Below are 19,571 nucleotides of genomic sequence, written 5' to 3'. Positions count from 1 at the left end.
ATGCCATATAAGGGAGTTCCCCCTCCCACCCCCTTCCCGGAATGAGCCGCTCAAAAGGGTCGCGATTTTTGGACTTCTGATCTAGAACATATTCAAGACGTTTCATAGAACGGGGTAAAATCAGGATTCAAACGCAGGAAATCTTCGAAATATTTACGGAAGCAATTTTAAATTATACCTAAAGAATTTGCCAGAGACAGTTTGCTGGGTCAATAATATCAACAACTAAGAAATAAATTTTCAAACACAGGTTATTGTAGTTTACTAAATTTCGAGAATTGCCCATTTCAGGAGCCCATGGTATTGGGTTCCTTTCCATTCTATAAAGGAGTTTCAGTTTGAATGCAAATTCTTTCTACCAGGAGGTCTAAATTTGAAGGGCTTGGTGCTCGGGGCTTGGTGGCACTCATATAATTTCGTTCCCAGAGACCACAATAGGATGCAATAGTGTTGTTTGCAGGCGAGCCAGCGTTGGTTATAGCGGTTACCCTCTAGGCATCTTTAGCCTGCTTAGCAAGCGTTCCCCTACAAAGAGCTTTTCCGCATTAAGACCGCGCCTAAATTGGAGCGAGAACAAAAATTCGACGAAGCAGGGGGTGGTGCGCAGCCAAAATGCGGAAAAATTCTTTGTACGGGAACGTTTGCTACGCAGGCCAAGCATCTTCAGAAACCGTTCTCGAACTAAAAATCATAGGCACAATCAAACCGGAACCAGGATTTTCTGGTTGCGGTATTGCATTTCGTCAAGAACGTCGTGAGTATTCCGTGCTTTAGCTCTGGGGTCATGATTAGTATTTATAACCAACCTCATTCCCAGGGTCTCTCATCTTACCGTCTCCCGTTCCAGGAGGCGGTACGATGAGAGACCCTGGGAACGAGGTTGATTTATAACCAGGGTATCTAAAAGACGATAATGCTGCGGCACATTCCGTTGATAGTGACATATTTTACGCAGTGATTCATCTACCTGCGCGTTCCAAGACTTACATTAACGTATATTTCTTATAGTAAAGTGTAACGTAAAATCTGTCCTTGTATCTGTCAACCTCATGCATGATAACGCATCGATGACGAGGTGTGACAAGGGATCGTGACAAAAAAGCCCATGATAATGATCTGAACTGTGTTTGGACATAAACTTTACACATCAACCTCCCCTTTACCAGATCGCGAAAATCGAAAGGTGTGGAAATCGTGGGAGCAGAAATCTAGGACAGATGATATCTAGCAGAAACTCTAACTTATAAATTCTTATAAATTCTGTTCTGGTACGCATTAAATGTCTCTAGAATGTTGACAGACAGTGTCGAGGACGCGTCCATCGTGATATTGATGTGTGGAAATGCTAAAGCCTTAGCTTAAATTCATGTTTGGATGAAAAGGACTAGATCGTATCATGTATGAAATTAACGTGTTTTACGGTTTTCGTTTGTTTCAATTATTCTACAAGCTTTAGTAACGACGATTTCTCTTCACTGATTTAAAAATTCGACCAAGGAGGTGAGACTGCTAAGAAATGACCTACTAAGTTTTTAAAATTAAGATGTCACAATTAATCGTCCAGATTTACAAACTTTCACATACTGCATTAAGAACAAAAGCAAGAGTTGTGAAAGTCAAGCACGATCTCCTTCACATCGTTTTACAGGTAAATCAGAGCAAAACATAACCACTAAAATTCACGCGAAAAAAGGACGACGGCTCGACGGTGTGACATAGTAACATCCTCGCATTGTTCGTGGCGCAATGAACTCTGGTAAAAAGTGGCGCAGTACATTCTGGTTAAATGCAATGAATTCTGGTAAAAAGTGATGTATTCGAGAATTCGCACCCCCGTCTATATATTCTTCTTACATCCTGATTACTATGCTGCTGCTCGCTCCGCAACAACAACGGCAAAATTAACCAAGAATACCCCGCGGGACCTCCTCTCGGGGGATATACACAGCGGGAGCACCGTATTACTATATTAGGGCAAAATCTGTTACTTGCACAAAATTTTACAGAATATAGCCAGAGCGAGAAGCAAATGCGCACGAAATACCTTCAGTTACAGAGGCCACACATTGTAGAAACCACCAAAAGAAAACATTTGCCCAAATTTCTAGTTCAACAGTGCCCAAAAAATTTGAAGGCTTGTCCCGTGAACAACAACCAGGTAGCTTTCTATTTTCAGATCAACCAATTAGAACCACTGGTGTAAAATGGAACGCCGGGCCAGCAGACTGGAATTCATCTTGTCATTTTCGATCCTGGACGATGAGCAACCGTGAACGCCTTCCAAAAGAAATGAAGGATCACCTGGCGAAAGCATTCTATCCCGCTTGAAGATCCCAACTTTTTCCTGCTCGGAGTGTAGGGGAGACAGCGTACGAGTGTCCAATCTGAGCTCTCTGTTTACTGTTTGACACTGATGCACCTGGTAAAATAATCTCTTCCTGATTTTAATCTCGGTTAAAGAAAAATTGGACGATAACAGTATCACCGTGTTTTCATTTGCGTGACGTCGCAACAGAACAGTTCCTGTTAAAAAACTTATGTTCTACCGCCTGGCATTATGGATCATTTTCTTTATAAGCTACACTGTAACTTAGGGTACATCTATGCTTTAAAATAAGGAGGACCTCTGAATCACCAACAGCAAAGTTTTTATGGTACAGTCGAACCTCTATTAAGCGGCCAACCTTTATTTGGCGGCCAGCGGCCAAAGTCCTGCCGGGAAAAATTGTCAGCAAAAGCCTCTATTCAACGGCCACCTCTATAAAGCTGACGCGGCCAGCTTCTTGCCGTCCCAAGGGTGATTTTGTTGTGTTTTATACCTCTATTAAACGGCCGGGAAGATTTGAAGTTGGACGTTTTTAGCCAGATGAAGGTAAAGGAATGACAATATGGAATACTGTAAGCACACATTTTCACCAGTATTTAATTAAAACCATCACAAAACAAAGTCTCGAAGCGTTTTAGTTTGTTTGTATTGCACACGAGCCAGTGTTGGGTCGAAAGACAGGTCGCGTCTGTACGGGTAATTGTTTCGTTGGCTTTTGTTAACGTTGTGGGCCGTACTATAACCACCATTGTTCTGCTCTTCCTCCACTTACATTTGCTTGTACTTATATTTGATAAAATGAACACTGGGCCACGCCCAACGTTGTTTTCAGGTGACCCTCTATTAAACGGCCACCTCTATTAAGCGGCCAGTTGTCTCGTCCCCGAGAGTGGCCGCTTAATAGAGGCTAGACTGTATACAGAGAGAAACTTCATTCGTGTATCGATTGGGGAACAAGCCGGAAGCCCAGACAGGGCAACTGTTGACAACTGTTGACTCCTTGGCATTTAAAAAGCGATTCTTAGTTTTCGGAGTCGTTAATGATTAGGTGTGCACAAACACGTGTACACAACCATGCATGAACTCATTATTTCGCATTTGCAATCTAAGAAAGCCTCGTAAATTGTTTCATCAAGGCCATGCATTAGTTCTGCCTTCAATGCAGGATACAGCGAGCGTTACATCATTATCAAGTAAATACAGCAGTAAATAAACAGAAAAATTAAAAAGCAAAGTTGAAAGAGATGCCTTCGAGTGGCTCTTGCATAACTTACAAATTCTTAAATAGCCTACTAGCCCCTTAGGGATTCACGCCTAAAATACTTCTACATTTAACACGAATCATACATAGTGAACATACTCCAGTGTAATTAGCAAAACGTTACAAAATATATACTTCAAGACTACGCGCGAGACTCCAAATATCATCTATAATTCAGCGCAGTTAACAGGCTCTCTCCAATATAAAAAGAACCGTCACTTGGCGAACACTTTCACCTCTGGACTCTCTAACCCGTTCCTATTGTTCCCTTTCTCCAATTCCTCCCTCGCGGCCACCGCCCGGTAGAGTTCGTTCTTATTATAGAGCCTGTCTGTGTCAATGCGCCACACTTTACTCAAAACAATAATTCCCAGTACGTACAAAATCACATTAAAATTAAATCTACCAAAACTGGAGTGAGTCAAGAAGGTTTTTTGTTGGATGTGAACCACCAATGTAGACATTGAGTTTGTTAATGGTATAAAAAAATAAATGGAGAGGGCGCCAATACGGAAAACTTCTATTGAAACTGAAGTGAACACTCCAGTGCCTAGTTAGTCCCTATCGTGTACAACATTTATCATTTTGTACGTCATCATACCTTCAGTGAACAAAGCGCTCCTCAACTGAACACAAAATTAACCAGCCTAGCCATGTTTGAATATTATAGAGTTACAGATTGTAATATATTCCCCATTATATTGCCAGCTTGCTTTTAACTGAATTTTCCCTCATAAATTTAACTCACTCGGACCAATATGACACTGACAATCACTGTTACTCTGTATACGTTCTTTTTAAACATACTATATTACCAGTAAAATCATGTCATTTCTTTAATTCTTCTTACAAGATTTTGTGAATGAATAGCGTGTATGTTGCAGAGGTCGTCAACTACGCTCATACTTCAGTGAGACTGCAGTGCAAGTTTTTTAAGCTATCTTTTTATCATTTTGTTCAAAGAAGGCCCAGAACGAGAATTAAGTCAAGTCTACAGAATTTTTAAAGGCTTCAAAACAGAGCGTCAGGTTGAAAAAAACATGGAAAACTAATGGTTGGGCCATAAGAAATAAGGGATAAGAAAGCCCACGTATTCTTTTATTGTGATAAATATTTAATGACCCCTTGTTGTCAAACTGATTATACGAACTAAGAGAAATCTGTTTCCGTACGTCCATTACCACTGCTAAGAAGCTTTTCTTGAACTCGACTGACCAGCAAAACAATTTTGTTGATGCGTGAATGATGTTTTCAGTAGGCGCTTAATACTTGTTTCATCGTTAATTTTGTTACCGTTCGAATTCACTTACATATGACTGAGAGCTGTGAGATTCTTTACGCCTAGTGGCTTTTGCGACAAACAGGTGCAGGTAAATGAGAATGGCAAACTAGCTAGTGAATCGATCTAATTGTTCTGCAAATTTCCCTGAGGTTTCTCGTAATTGGACAGGGAATGTGCTAAGATAAATGCAAAGCTCTGAGCCTGAGATCTGCGCTAAAGAAAATGTTTGTTGATTTAAGAAGGGGCGAAATCAGTTCGCGTCTTTAACTGGAGCTGTGGTGAAAAAATGGATTGTTTTTCCTTGGACACCTTGTTAGTTGGAATTTTGTATCTGTCTCTGATTTGCGAGATTTTTGAATGCGTAACCAAGATAATAGCTCAAGAAGAAGGCAAGGAAATCAATGACAGGCCAAGGAATCGTTTCAGATCAGGAAGCTGCAGACATTTTACGGGAACTTGCTCAGTTCGGGCATCTAGACACGGAAGCTCACGGCATTTTGTTCAAATGCGGATCTTGGCAAGAAGATAAACTGTTTAAAAGGAGATTTTTGAATCAAAACACCGATTTCAACCCGGTGAAACCATATTTTCCTTCTTATGCTTCAAGTTAAGACCGTGTGGCATCCTCTAACACGTATCCGACGAGATATTCTAACAAGTATACTGACCACTTTGTGCAATGGATTCAACGCAAGAGAAAATGAAGACAGCAAAAGTCTTGGCGATATGATCAGTTTTATTTGATTTTGCCAGTGTCATAAAACACATTGGTGAAAGTCTGATATTGTTTATTTGAATACACTAAAATTCGTATCAATTGAAATGTCAAGTTACCATCAAGCCAACGACAAAAAGTATTACTTTTCTCAATATTGAAGTTGTAATAGTCGGCAATAATCAACTTCCATTGTCCATAAGAAGACATTATCCCACAAACGCGCATGCTTACGACTATAACACCACAGTATGTCGATGTTGTATTATTCTGAGCTTGAATTTAATTACAATGACGGAAGAGTTACTAACAATGATTCTGAATAGAAAGGCTACAAATGAAGTTCTTACCCGAGGTATTTTTTTTTAGTAAGGTGCACTGATCGCACGGTAAGAAAACATACCTCAAAAAGTCGGCCCAATAGAACATCATCAATTATTCGTGTTATTGCAAAGTCTTAAAACGCTTCTTGGAGATGTATGTATGATTAATGGTAATCCTGCGTGGGATTAGGTAGCAAGCGGCCATACATTTATTACTGACAGTACAAAGGCTGCAAACAGGTCGTATAACTTACGCTTTTGGGGAAAAAAGTAAGCCAAATTGCATCAGCGGTTGAAGTTGGCAGATGGCAAGAAATGTCAACTGACAAACCGCGACTCAAACTCTGCGTCTTCAGTGACAGGACCACTGACAAATAACGGCTTAACTTTTATCTGACAACTGACTAATTACTCGTAATTAAACTGACAAATTATGGATCTACCTTTGCATCCTACCGATCAACCTCGCAGCACATCGAAACACAGTTCCATTTTCCGTTACTTTCCGCGCTGATGACTCCGGGCTAAAATTTTTATCTGACAACTGACAAATTGCTCGTAATTTAGCATCCTACCGACAAACCTCGCAACACATCGAAACACAGTACAATTTTCACGTGACTTTTCGCGCTAATAAAGCCGGGCGCGTTTCAAGTTGCTTCAAGATTAACCAATATTGAATAGTCTATCTACTGATATAGACTTCTTTCACATGAAGGCCAGAAATGGAATACCGATCGAGCGAAACTAATAACAGTGATGTCTACAACAAGTACAAAGCATTAGCCTTCATAAAATAAAATCTTCTTTTAAAAGTGATTAAAATGACATTAAATTGTTCCCGGAGGCTTTAAGTTTTTTAACATAAAAAGAAAAGGAATTAAAATAGCACCAGGTGGAAATGAAATAATCTTCGGAATATTTTAAAGCACAATGAAAACAGAAAGACAGTTTCCACACACCCTGAGACGATAGCTTTTCGACGGTCAGATCTTATGTTTCGGCTACAAGCAGCCAGCAAAATAATCCAAACAATCTGAATTACTTACAGCAGAAAGCGGATCGGTCGAGAAAAACGGGCGGTGTTCATATAAGTCACTTAAAGGTACTCTAGAACCCAGGTCTTCTCTTTCTCTTTTTTTGGCAAAAACAAAAAGATTTTTTTATTGGTTATAACAAATAAAATTACAATGAACATACTTAAAATAAAATTGCAAGTCGAGCACTATCTTACTTACATAGTCACTATAGTCGAACTTAAGATATGTATAGAATGCATTAGGGTCAGAGGCATCTCATACAAGAATCCTTCTCTTCAGACAACTTTCAATGATCAGCTTTTGTTCTACCTTTATACCAAACTCGTCTATTTTGCAACGCTTAGAGCACATTTTCTGATAGTAGAGGTAATATTTTGCAAATAATAAACAGCAACTAAATTTCACAATGCTGTTTTCAGAAATATTTATCACTATTCCAAACAATATCTCATTAGACTTTAAAGAGATAGTACAACTGAATGTTGTATTGAACCAATCGACAACTTTGGTATAAAAGTCTTGAGTAAAGTGGCATTCAACAAAGGTATGAAGGATCGAGTCCGGCTCTTTACAGTATAAACATTTGTTTTCGTCTTGTAAACCGTAAGTACATAATTCCTTCTTGGTAACAGTTAGTCTGTGAATCAGCTTAAAGTTAAATTCTCTCAATTTATTTTCACAACATGTTTGTCCAATAAGAGTAAATTTTGACCTCCAATCGATGTTATCCAATTTTAATTCTTTTTTTTTTCTTTTTAAAGGGGCGCGAAAGTCTCTGTAGGTGATTAACAACCTAACAGCATAAATAGAGGTCGTCGAAAGGATCGCGGGATTCGAATATCTTTTTAATTCAGATATTGCTGCGTCAGCGTTGGCAAATTACAAATCCATTAAGAACCGAGAGTATACTCCATCGATCGTTTGAACACAAGATTCCACAATCACAAACTCGTTATGACGCTCACAATGAGAGCGCGCACTGCAAGTCAACGATTAGCTCCAGACGCTCGAATTTTTTCATTGGCTGACAAACAATAAATGCGAAGCAGAAATGAAAATTACAACGCACTACACATTGCATTTTACATCCGGCTTGGATGAGCAGTTTAAGGCAGGCGAACTTTCACAGCCGTTGACCTCTACCTCTTTAAAACCTCTGTTTTGATTCCTTCTTGTTAATCTGCACCTCTGTTGTTCTCAGGGCTAGGGGCATCGTTTGTGTTGTTTACCTATTGTTTCGTTTGGATGAAAAAGCGTCTTGTAAACGCTGCAGGTCACCCCAACTCTCGCTGGCGCGCCTTTCAAAAAATGTTAAAAAGACCATGGCGACTCTCCGTTTTGCCGACCACGTGACCAAAAGCGGAGGGTCTGGAGACCAGAACGTTCATGGGTATACACACATGTGAGTGTTTGATATATTCAGTGCAGGTTTACGTCGCACTCAGTTGTTAGATTATAAAACTCATTCTGGTGTCCATATCACTTTGCTTACAAATTTCTACACGATCAAAAGGAAATTATTTGGTGGAGATTGTCGCAACCAGTGAATATATAGATATTTCACTCTATCACCATGGCAACCTAGTCCCAGGGAGCTTTCTCGTAATCCGCCCAAAACGAAAGGGTCTGAGAAGGAGCTTCTGCATGTGACGCAAAAATTACGTACATTATTAATCAATTAGACGTCACAAACGACACGTAGTAATTTATGACCCAAAGTTACGTGGATTTAGAAAGTGCAATTCGTATAGCCGTGAAGCTAGTCACGAAATGTGCGGGTCTTTGATGTCGAAATTTAAGCCTGGCAATAGGGTGGCTCCTGCTCCTAGAAAAGATTCTCTTGAAACGAAAGAATTTCCAGGAAAAGCTAAACTTTCCGACGAGCCGACAGCGGTAGAGATCCCCAGCCCCGTTGAAAAAAATTTAGATCAACATGAAGACACTGGGATCAATTTGTCTGAAAGAACAAAAACGTGCGCAGAGGACTGTAAATCTGAATCAAACGACGAGGAAAAAGCTGTGGAGAGGACTGCAAAGAGTGCGGTTGTCGCAGTGACAGCGGAGTTCCCTGTTGCCCGTCCGCGCGAGCTTCCACCCTTGTATCGACCAACGGTCGATATAAAGAAAGTTAAAGAAGTGGTGGCTAAAGACATGGCGCGACTGAAAAAGCGGCAGGCAGAAAAAGAGTTGGCTAAAGAAAAGCTTGCTAGAGAAAAGTTGGAGAATGAAATTCTGGTTAAAGAAAAGCTTACCGGAGAAAAGTTGGAGACTGAAAATCTGGCTAAAGAAAAGTTTTCCAAGGAACGGCTGGTTAAAGAAAAACTGCCTAAAGAAAGGCTAGTTATTGAGAAGTTGGCTAAACAGCAGGTGGTGATTAGAGAAAAGCTGGAAGCGATTCAGGGTGGACAGGCTTCTAGCTCCAACACGGTAGCGACTAAACCCATTAGCTCCGCTCGCGCGCACTCTATCCTCCTAGGTAAGACTAAAAGTGCCATTGCTTTCGAAGTTCTTGTTGGAAGGAAGCGCAGGGAAACCGTTCTCCTTTCCGCCCGTGTACCCAGATGCCTCCGCAGGCTTCACAGTCCGCCACTGCTGACGGCTGAAGTGTTGGCCGCAAAACAGCTGGCCGCTCGAGAGAAGAGGCTCAAGGAACTGGAGCGAGTCCGAGACTGCGCACGCGCTTGTGCCCAGACTGCTAGTGGACCTCATCCACTGAATGACATTTGCACGTCTAGTGAAGCCGAAAAATCCCTTCCTTCCAAAGAAAAAAAGTGATAGACGACCTTGTACAGTTGGCACAGTAAATAATCGTTAAGTACCTTCAAAGCTGTGCTCAGCTGCAAATGAGTTCGATTCACACTCGGAAATAACAACCTGCCAAACAGGTTGTTTTATTTTCCACCAAAACCAGTACGACAGAAAACGAATCTTTCACTACAAAATATTTTATTTCTTCGTTTCCCTGCGTATTGGTTTTGGAGGACACGGCGGAATCTTTGGAAGTTTTTCTCTTTTGTTGTTTTTGTTTTGCATATATTTTACAGACTGATTAGCCGAATGAACTATGAAGTCTGCTTTCTCATCTGAACGCAATATTATTATATTGAACATTTTGACTATCGGAGTTCCTATTGCAAGTAGATATATGTTACTGTTACAGTTCTTGAGTTTAAGAACCTGTTATGTTTCATTTAAGTATTGTACCACGTTGAGATGTAGACGTTCAAGAAGAAATGAGCCCCCCTTTTCTTTGAACGTCTACATCTCAACGTGGTACTACGTGGCCCTGTCCCTGATAAGCGCCCCTCTACAATAAGTGCTCTCCTTTGAGATACCAAAAGTAAATTAGGGTGCTAAATTGAATCTTTACGGTAAATAAACATTGAAAATAAATTTAATAAAGACATGGCAATTCTGGTACTTGTGTTGGACGTTTGACGTACAGCCCCGCGCAGACAGAGTGCACGGACGATGTTTGAAATCACTGTTCTTACAAAGAGGGTTGCTAACTTGCTGGTCATAGACAACTATGACAGGGTAAGCCTAGTTCGCAAGCATTGTGTGTATGTGTGATAGGGTGGGGTGGGGGAGGGGGGAAACAAAGAATGATTCTCGCCTTGACCGCGCATTCCTGGACATACTTGTCACTTGTTCTTCCAGTTATGTTTTCAACTGCGACAAGAAATTGCTGTGCAACTTGAAAACGTTAGTTCTACGTGACAACGTTTGTTCACATTGTGATCCATTTTGTTCCTCGTTTAGGATAGCCATCCTTCCGTCTTTACGGGTTCCGGAGCTCTGTCGAGTGCTGTTCTACAAAACGTGTGATATAGCTTAGTTTGCTTTGTGACGCTTTAAGAAACCCGCCATGCAATAAGACGACTAGATCTTGCTCAGAAATATTTAAGACACGTTTTCTTAGACGAAGAATCACTTTGCAGTGATAACAAATGTCGACCAAGCGCCACAACACAGCGTCTTCGGTTTGAGCTTCATTGAAGACAAGGCCGCCACCTGAGTCGGTGTGGATCTGTCCTCTAGGTCTCCGTGTCCGAGTTGGCCATAATAGCCTGGAACACAATAAATCCACATCACTATAGCAACCATGCATAGAAGGCGCGGTTACCTAATTATATGTTAGTTCCAGGCCTGGCCGGGGTCCTTGTGTTACAGTTCCCTCTCTGTTGTGACCCGAGGGTATACATGGCGATTAATACTGGGGGTGATCCTGCGATAAACTAGCATTCCATCTGGGTTGGAAGTAGATATACTCCTAGCTGTACTATGCTACTGAGAACAGATGAAAGCACCCGTACTAAAGGTTTGCATCTAGGCAGAAGAAATATCTTTGAAGATATCATCCTGGCAGTTTAAAACATCGAAAACCTAATTGATCAAGAAGATCGTTATCTAGTGCTCGATAGTGAAAAATGTGTAAGTGCAAGCGGATTGGCAAGCCTACTCTGTGGTTTTCCATAAAGGGGCTAGAAGAAGTGTTTACATTATATACAGAAAAACAGGTTAAGAATCCAATCACACTGAGCAAATGGAGTAACTCGTTTGCCTGCATGGCCACACTAAAGTTCTTCTCGGGACAAACAGGGGTCAGAAGACTAGATAGAAAAAAAGGAGTAATCCAAAAAAACTTACCCCACCCCCAAGTCCAGACACTTCCATCACCTGTAAAACCAATTCGAAGCATCAGTCTTCTCACTGATGGCTTATAGTTCCTTTTGGAACACGGTTAATTCTTAAAGTTGGTGCAGTTAACATCTGTGCCAACTCTCCCGGATTATCTGGGAGTCACCCGGATACAGACCGAATCTCCCGGTCTTCCGTACGTTCACTAAGTTTCCCGGACAATAACCGAAGGAAAGCCCATGAAATACATTTTTCAGACATATTTTGGCAGACATTTGGCGTTTTCCTTGGAAACACTTTTTGGATATTTGACGCATTTTTGTGGTTGGAATGACGGCGTTCTTCTTTAGGACAACTTTTTTCTAGGGCAAAGAACGTAGCATTGGCGATCTCTCGGATTTCGATGTTTTTGGTTGGCAATATGAAGCCCCTTACATGTAGCTGATGATGCCCTTCTACTAACACATGTCAATATCTGTATACCTAATGTCGCGACTTTGCTCTGCTTCTCAGACATCTCAGAGCCATGATCTGTATGTTAGCTTATGTTGGCAAGACGCAGTCGAACCAAACTAACCATGGCGAGAACGCACCCAAATTTGATCGAATTTCTTTACGCGAAAAATATTTCTTCAAATGTCTGGCTCTCCTTGTTTGTGGCTTTGTTCTCGCTTTCCTCGCTGTTCATGGTTTGAAAGAAAACTGTTTCAGGGTTATTCAGTTCATCTCCAGTAATGCCACCCACTGCTTTTAACAGCTTTGAGAACGATTTGTCGAGACAAGTAGTGTAGGTACTGTAGGAGCTGCGACTTTGACGCGAGAATTGGCTTTAATTGTCATATAAAGCATCCTATTCTTCGGCAAGTTTTACTAGTTTTTTTTTTTACCAAATTATTGGTTATGTTGCAACATTTTGATTTGGAAAATTCAGAAATAAAGTACATATACTCAGAATCCCCATAATACCGTTGGATATATGAAGTCATTGTCCTTATCAATGGACAAGTATAACTTGTAATTGGCAGCTTCGAAATTTTACAGTAATGTGAAGATAAAGAACAGCTAGATTTCTCTTGCGATGAAATCTTAAAGTTGAAGTAAAAGTTCATGGTGTCAAGCAGGTGGGTGATGTTCTTCCATTACGTTATGTTTCATTGAAATCACGACTACCGGTAGTTAAGGCTTAACAAAAGCTATCTCGTCGGAGAAATATTACTGGCATGTGTGGAGCACAGGAAGTAATATACCAAACACGAGAGACAGTGTTTCATCGGGGTATCCAAACACCGAAGAGAGAGTTGAACATACCACGCGCAGCGGAGTATTTTTGACGAAATCCGAGGTGTTTGGATAACCGATGAAGATATATCTTCTTAGTCGAAACAAAAACTAATGAGTAAACGGAGAAGTAAAATCGTCAAAATGTATGCTAATTAAGACCGGGTATCCAAGCCATGATTTTCTTCGTTTTGACTTGATGAATTATTAATGAATTTGAGAAGAATAAAGCCAAACTCGGTGGTTTCTGTTGATTCATTAAACAAATGTTTTCGTTCTATCCCAGTTACACGTGCAAGCGTACCAGAGCCCATTATATACAAGCATTGTCAAGAACACGGTTCTGATAAAGCACCCACAATGTTCAATAAGCCTATATCTGTATTCTCTTCATTGTCACCACATACTTCTAAACAATCAATTTATACTGAAGTTAAGGAATAATCGCTGTTTGCATACCAGTGACTGCAGCAGAGTGCCTTGTTCCACAGCTGACTGTCATCACCTCTAAATCATCAGGGAAGTTGATTGGTACAGGGACTGTCTGGCACTGAACCTGGCCACTGGATGACTTTCTGTCATCATGATTGACACCCAAACCCAACTGTCCTTTTTCATTCCATCCCCACATGTACAGGTCACCAAACTCTAATGACAAGACACAAATCACAATTCAACTTTGTAAAACCCTTGAAAACTCAGGTTAGCTTGACAATACATTTTTATGTACATTACCCTACTGTTATAGTCTACCATAAACGTCCAAAAGTAAAGACCCTTGATACTTTCAGAATTACCAGCCTTTGGGGCTCGTTTCTTTCAGGGGGGGTCATTACTTTTGAGGGGTCAATACTTTTAGGGAGCAAAAAACGTTATATAAAGTTGGAGGACTGAGCACTTTTGATTTGTAAAAACAGTACTTAAAACAAGAGACACGCATGGGTGGGCTTTTCAATACCATGTTGTCAGTGGTCAACAGGGAAGCTAGTCAGATATTGTAAACTGTTTCTACTACATGAAACATCCATTTTTCAACATTTTATGGACAGTTATAAGCAATTGGACCATTTTATCATGTAAATTTTTGATTTTTCAATTTTCTTGTTTTAATTTTAAGACTTGATCAAATGCTTTGCTCTTAAATATTTTAGTGTATCTCATATCTCAGTTTTTTTATGTAACCGTTGCATATTTGAGAATTAGTTTCTATATTTTTAATTTTAAACATGTCATCTTTTTTATTCTGTATATAATTAAATGAAGGCCACTGGTTTTTCAGTTATTACTGTTGTGTGCTACCCTCAATAAATGAAGTTTATTCTTATTATTATCATTATCAATATCATTATCAGTATCAGTATCAGTATCAGTATCATTATCATTATCATTATCATTATCATTATTATGTACACTGCTATGTTAGTCTGCTGTAGTAATATTCAGGGATGTGAAAAGTCTGTTTACAAACAAATATTTCTCCACATTTCCCTACCCTATGTATATTGTATGGTCATATTAAGCTGTGGCAAGGCCAGCCATTCTCTGCTCAGAACACTGTGCCAGCCCCCTTTCCCTTTCCTTGTTCTCTTCTGGACCGTAGTATAAAGGTATCACAGTTTCATTACCCATATTTCAGATTTAAAATACACTCCCCTACTCTTTTAAAATATAAAGTTTCTTCATGATGAATACTGTGCAAGATAAAACAAGATTTTGTTTTACAATGCACAAAATGTGAAAAAGCCCCATACATGCTTTAAGGTTACTTCAAACCTTCACGGGTGTCCTCCAGAAAAAAATTCGTAAGTGTGCTGTTTTCAAGGAAACCCCCACAAACTATATATCAACAGAAAGGTTATAAAATGTAGAATTCAATAAAATTATGTTTTGTTTTGGATTTTGATTTCCAAAGGCAGCAGAGGCCGTCAACTCCAAAATGACCGACTGACGTTCCAGCGAATTAATCGGGTATCAAATGCGATTGTTCATGCAAAATAACGGTGCAATGTTTATCACAAAGCCTCAATCTCTAAAAATGTGTCAGCATTTTCTTTTATTTCTATTGGTTATCTTTTTATAGATCTGTCAACTTCGACTATCCAAAAATTTGCGTAACCTGTTGCGTTTAAGGCCACCACAAGGAAAGTATTTAAAATAAAGGAATTCGCCAACACGCTGTTGTTCATTATCTATCAGTGAATGTTCTGACCAAATTTCCTGGAAAACCCTCAAATCTGCATACCCTATAAATTCATTTAAAGAGAAGGGATTCTCTCGAAAAACGAGTGCGAGTTTCTGCCTTCTAAAGATTTATAAACATATCACGCCTTCACAGAGGAATGTGTCAACTTGAAAAGCTGCAAGCCAATGAAATAACAGAACCCCTAGAGTTCACAGTATCCAAACTTGAGCTTCGAGGACTTTGATTTTCGTGATCAAAAAAATATCGACCAATGTAGCCCCGCGAAGGTTTGAAGTAACCTTAAATCAGTTGACATTATCCCTGGATAGATGGACTTCAACTCTTATGAATTACTGTGCCCTAAGTTTTCTTTTTCTCTCTCTCTCACCACTTATTGCAGCTGAATGCCAGCCACCTGCAGCTACAAACTGAATCCTAATTCCTTCCAGGGCTGGAACAACTTCTGGGCCTTGCTCTTCAACTAGCAAGCCACGCCCAAGCTGCCCACGACTAAAAATTGAAGATCAAGAAATCAATGTCATTTATAACAAGTTTCTTAAACAGCTTGGAAGAAATGAAACTCTTGAACATATTATTAAAGAACAAAGAAACATTTACCTGCCACTTCCAAGACTGTGTACAACTCCTAATGATGTCAATAGTAAAGCATGTTCTTTACCACAAGCAACTGATGTTACCTGTTTGGCAATCTCTATTGGCCTGAACACCAGAACTGGTTTCGTATCATTGCCATCTTGATCTTGTCCATTAGCTATGAAACCAACCTGTCCAGTTTCTTTACAGATGACAAAAAACAATATTACTCATTTCTAGATGGCTGCTACAGTGTTGCGCAGAAGCAATGCAAACAAATTCTGACAGGACTCCTGGTTTTTCCAAAGGAGTTCAGTTACATGCACAGTTTTAACCTGCAGAGAATACAGTTACGCTGGATTTATTTCATTGTATAGCATAATGAAACACGAAAAAATAGTGAAGCTCACTTTTGTATTTCACACTCTGCAAGTGTGACTCACAGTATGGGCTTTCACACAAAAACTGTTAGTAGCAGTTGAATCAACCATACAAAATTCATGTGCTTATCCTCTCATCAGGTTGCCCAATAATTTTCTGGTACTCATCAATGACACATTGTTTGCATGGAGGTACATGTAATATCAGCTGGTAAAGTGGCTGCCTAAGACCATATGGCAGGGACTGCAAAAGCCATGAACCTGGACCTCTCATTCCAAATTTTCTAGTCTCCCACCACTATTTTTATAATACTCAAAAAAGCCTAGGCAATGTTTACTAATTAAACTTAGCCATTGTCTGTCTGGCTTGGAGCATAGTTCATCTAAAAAACTTAATACAGCAAAGAAAATTGAGCAGAATTCAGCCATCTGCTACGCAATACGGCATTGATATTACAATTGTATGGGGAAATGAGATTTTGGTCAGTTATAATACATTATGTAAGTTACTGTCAAGGGTTAATAACCACCTGTTACAAGTATGCAACTTGATTCCCTGCAGCCCACTGCTTTGAATTTTGTACCATCACACTTGACTTGAACAGGTTTTGATGTTCCATTTGTATAATTGCTCCACAGCAAACAGTCTCCATCCTTTGTAAGAAATGCAAGTTGTATCCAGCTGCAACATGCATCAGTAACAAAACGATCTGGAAGATTAACCACTTCCCCAACTTCTTTTGTTCTAGAGATCCATCCTGTTGTACTGACTGTTCCATTTTCTTAAAAAAGAGCAACAAACAATAGCATTTAATACAGCAAGCATGCCTTAGTTGGATAACACTCTGCATGTGACTATTTGATACCAACTGCTGGACTGTGCTCAAGAAATGCCCGGGTTCCACAGGTGACTAACTTTTGACTTTGGGTGACTGGAAAAACTTACTTTTTTAATATAAGCTTAAGTGCTGGACGCCCAAGATTTCATTGTTAGGAACCTTTGGGCTCCTTGTAATTTTTCTTAGACCACAGCCTTGAACTGGTATAACTAAGACTTCATCGTAAAGCTTGAACCACTTAAGGTCAGTTTGTGACTATGTAATTTCACTGGTCTGACTAAAGGTTAGAGGTCTAAGCAGCAGGTCTAAGACAGGGATGAGGGATAAGGAAGAGAGTTGGGGAGTAAGGGGCAAGGGTTGTTTCCATTACCATTATTGAGACTGAACTGTAAACAGGCTAACCTGAGCATTATTTACGCTAACAGAAATGCTCTTCAGGCTATTCAGGTTCACAATCTACCTCTCTCCCCTCCCCCTCACTCCGCATTTCCCATTTTAGATCTGCCTAGTTGAAAGTTTTTTAAATTGTTTTGACATGTGAAATAACCCAGCAAGCAGTCTTAACATTTCAACATTAGCCTGAAGAAAACAGTGGACAACAGTTACAAATGTACCAGTACAATGTTCACAAGAAGTTTGAATCATGAAGGTGTCATGTTATCATGTCATTACATACATGTTTGCACCAAGCTGCATAGTCACTGTATGCAAACATACTACATGTATACTAGCACAAATAATAGCAGAATTCAGAACCAGTCAGTGTAAAATGCAGACTGCAGACTGCAGACCAGGGGTAAAATGCAGACTGTAGATCAGGGGTAAAATGCAGACTGCAGACTACAGACTCTTTAGGTATACATCATATGTTAATCCATTATCGAGTGCCAACTGTAAGCAGGGTTATTCCCAGGTTATTCAGGCTAATCAGAGTGAAAGTCTGCACTCTAATTAGCCTGAGTGCATTCCGGATAGACTGAATATCATTCAGGTTAGCCTGAATAACCTTCCAGTTGGCCTGTTTACAATTGGCAAGGTCCGAAATTTCAACAAGCTGGTCGTCAATGTGACTGAAAATTTATTCATGCACTGTAATCAGCATTTAGGGCTGCCATGTCTTCAGCGGTTTCAACTGCCAGCCATACCCTGGGTGCCTGGCAGAAACACAGTCATACTTTCCTTTCGAGCAACATGGCTGCTTGATTCCTTTTTGACAGTTTCGTACTGATGGCATATAAGAAGAAAATGATGTTAAGTTCAGTCTCCAAACTAAGAGAGCTTCCTATTTGACGAAAACTTTATTTAAAATAAATTGTAAGCTACACAATATTTTAATGCCTTTACATGTAGAATCTGACTCTTGCGATCGTTCAGGAGTAGGTACATTGGGTGCGAAGAAATGTCTTGAAAAACTTTGCATTTTTGTGTTTTGCCATGAAGGAAAAATTTTCATTGACACTTTTTGGTGACTACATTTTTCCATCTGGTGACTGAAAAAAAAAAAATCAGTCGCCAGTTGGTGCCTAGACTTTCAGAAAAGTCCTTCGTCTTGTTTATGCAGTACCCGCCAGACAAAGGACTTTTCCTACTTGATTGGCACCAATTTTAGTGACCTAAAAACAAAAACCCTTCAAACAAGACAAGTTGACCTCTCACGACTTCATTGCTCACTCGGCTGCTTTGAGGCCTAAAAAATTGCAGCTCGCTTCGCTCACTTAGATGTTCTACCCTGGAACTCATGAGGATGACTTGTGGCAAGTCTAGTTGGTGCCTGCCCAAAGAAGTTAAATTCCGTACCCTGGTTAGTTCTCAATGGTGGAAATGGTAAAAACAGTTCAGTTAAAAGTCTGCAGTCTGCAATCTGCATTTCACCCCTGGTCCACAGCCTGCAGTCTGCAGTCTGCAGTCCGTAGTCTTCATTTTACAATGACCAATATCAGAACCACTTTGGGCCACTTCATTTACAAGTGTCAGAAAGCCTTGTGGAGCAAAATTGAATGAAGACAAGCAGCTATGTGCTCTGATCAACAGTTTTAAGCTGGCTGACAACGGTTTTCAACACTTTCCTGCAATTATGTCAATACTGTCAATGTATCAATACTGCCTCTCTTTATCAAGTATTCCAACAGTACAAAAACAACTCAAAAGCTAGCTTGATGGCCCCGACAGTTGTAAGATCACTTGATAAAAGTGGTACTATTGCTCCGTCAAAGTATAACTGCTTAAAATGCCCTGGAAATTGTTGCTAGGCATCTTAAAGTCTCCCGGAAAGTCTGCAGGTTACTCAAGCATTGAAAAATTATACACATCACTTTAAGAAGTTAAAAATCACGGTCTTCCACGATATCTTTTAAAACTAAAGTTCACTTTAGCGCCAACCTTTTAAATAAAATGAGCACGACCACGATGCCACAATACTACTGACACAATCAACATCCAAAGGAACAGGAGATGGAACTACACTAGACGAGGGTTGAGGAGTCTCGTTGTCTTTACTGACAGTCTTATGGGCACTGAGCTGAGCAAAGCCATTGTATCCAAAGCCAAAACATTTATAGCTTCCCTTGGAGTTCAACGCTGACCTCGAGGTAGCTCTCTGCTCAGTTTCATCCATGAAAAACTTCAAATGGTCTTTTCTGCCTCCATCCGTCCGCCATTTTCTTCGCCAAGCACCCTGGCCTTCTTCTCAAAGGCTTGGATACAAAGCATA

General features: G+C 40.0%; 1 protein-coding gene across 2 annotated transcripts; it reads right to left on the bottom strand.

The window, feature by feature from the left end:
• Positions 1–10,323: 10,323 nt before the first annotated feature.
• Positions 10,324–19,537, bottom strand: LOC110061231 (RCC1 domain-containing protein 1-like). 2 transcript variants are annotated; one of them, XM_020768063.2, is made up of 7 exons: positions 19,241–19,537; positions 16,553–16,804; positions 15,667–15,844; positions 15,437–15,558; positions 13,326–13,514; positions 11,598–11,627; positions 10,324–11,017 (listed from the first exon to the last, which is right to left on the bottom strand). In XM_020768063.2, the coding sequence occupies exons 1-7, from the start codon at positions 19,473–19,475 to the stop codon at positions 10,878–10,880; spliced, it is 1,146 nt and encodes a 381-aa protein (XP_020623722.1). In that variant the 5' UTR covers positions 19,476–19,537; the 3' UTR covers positions 10,324–10,877. The 2 variants fall into 2 exon arrangements, with proteins under 2 accessions (XP_020623722.1, XP_089147578.1); XM_089291452.1 differs by lacking the exon at positions 10,324–11,017 and having other exon boundaries at positions 11,133–11,627.
• Between the last annotated feature and the right edge of the window lie 34 nt (positions 19,538–19,571).

Source organism: Orbicella faveolata, unplaced genomic scaffold (assembly GCF_042242905.1).
Source record: "Orbicella faveolata isolate gen_17 unplaced genomic scaffold, um_ofav_v1 contig_1, whole genome shotgun sequence".
In the NCBI taxonomy this organism is placed as follows: domain Eukaryota; kingdom Metazoa; phylum Cnidaria; class Anthozoa; order Scleractinia; family Merulinidae; genus Orbicella; species Orbicella faveolata.
Note: the sequence above shows the minus strand (reverse complement) of the source record. Positions and strands in the feature narration are given on the sequence as shown.

Bases quoted from the DNA above. Each gene is read 5' to 3' on its own strand.
- LOC110061231 (XM_089291452.1), bottom strand. From the start codon at position 19,475: ATGGATGAAACTGAGCAGAGAGCTACCTCGAGGTCAGCGTTGAACTCC. The intron at 16,805-19,240 runs GTTGGCGCTAAA...CTCTTTTTTAAG, and splicing joins GTGCTCATTTTATTTAAAAG to AAAATGGAACAGTCAGTACA. The intron at 15,559-15,666 runs GTAAATGTTTCT...TTCAATTTTTAG, and splicing joins CACAGTCTTGGAAGTGGCAG to TCGTGGGCAGCTTGGGCGTG.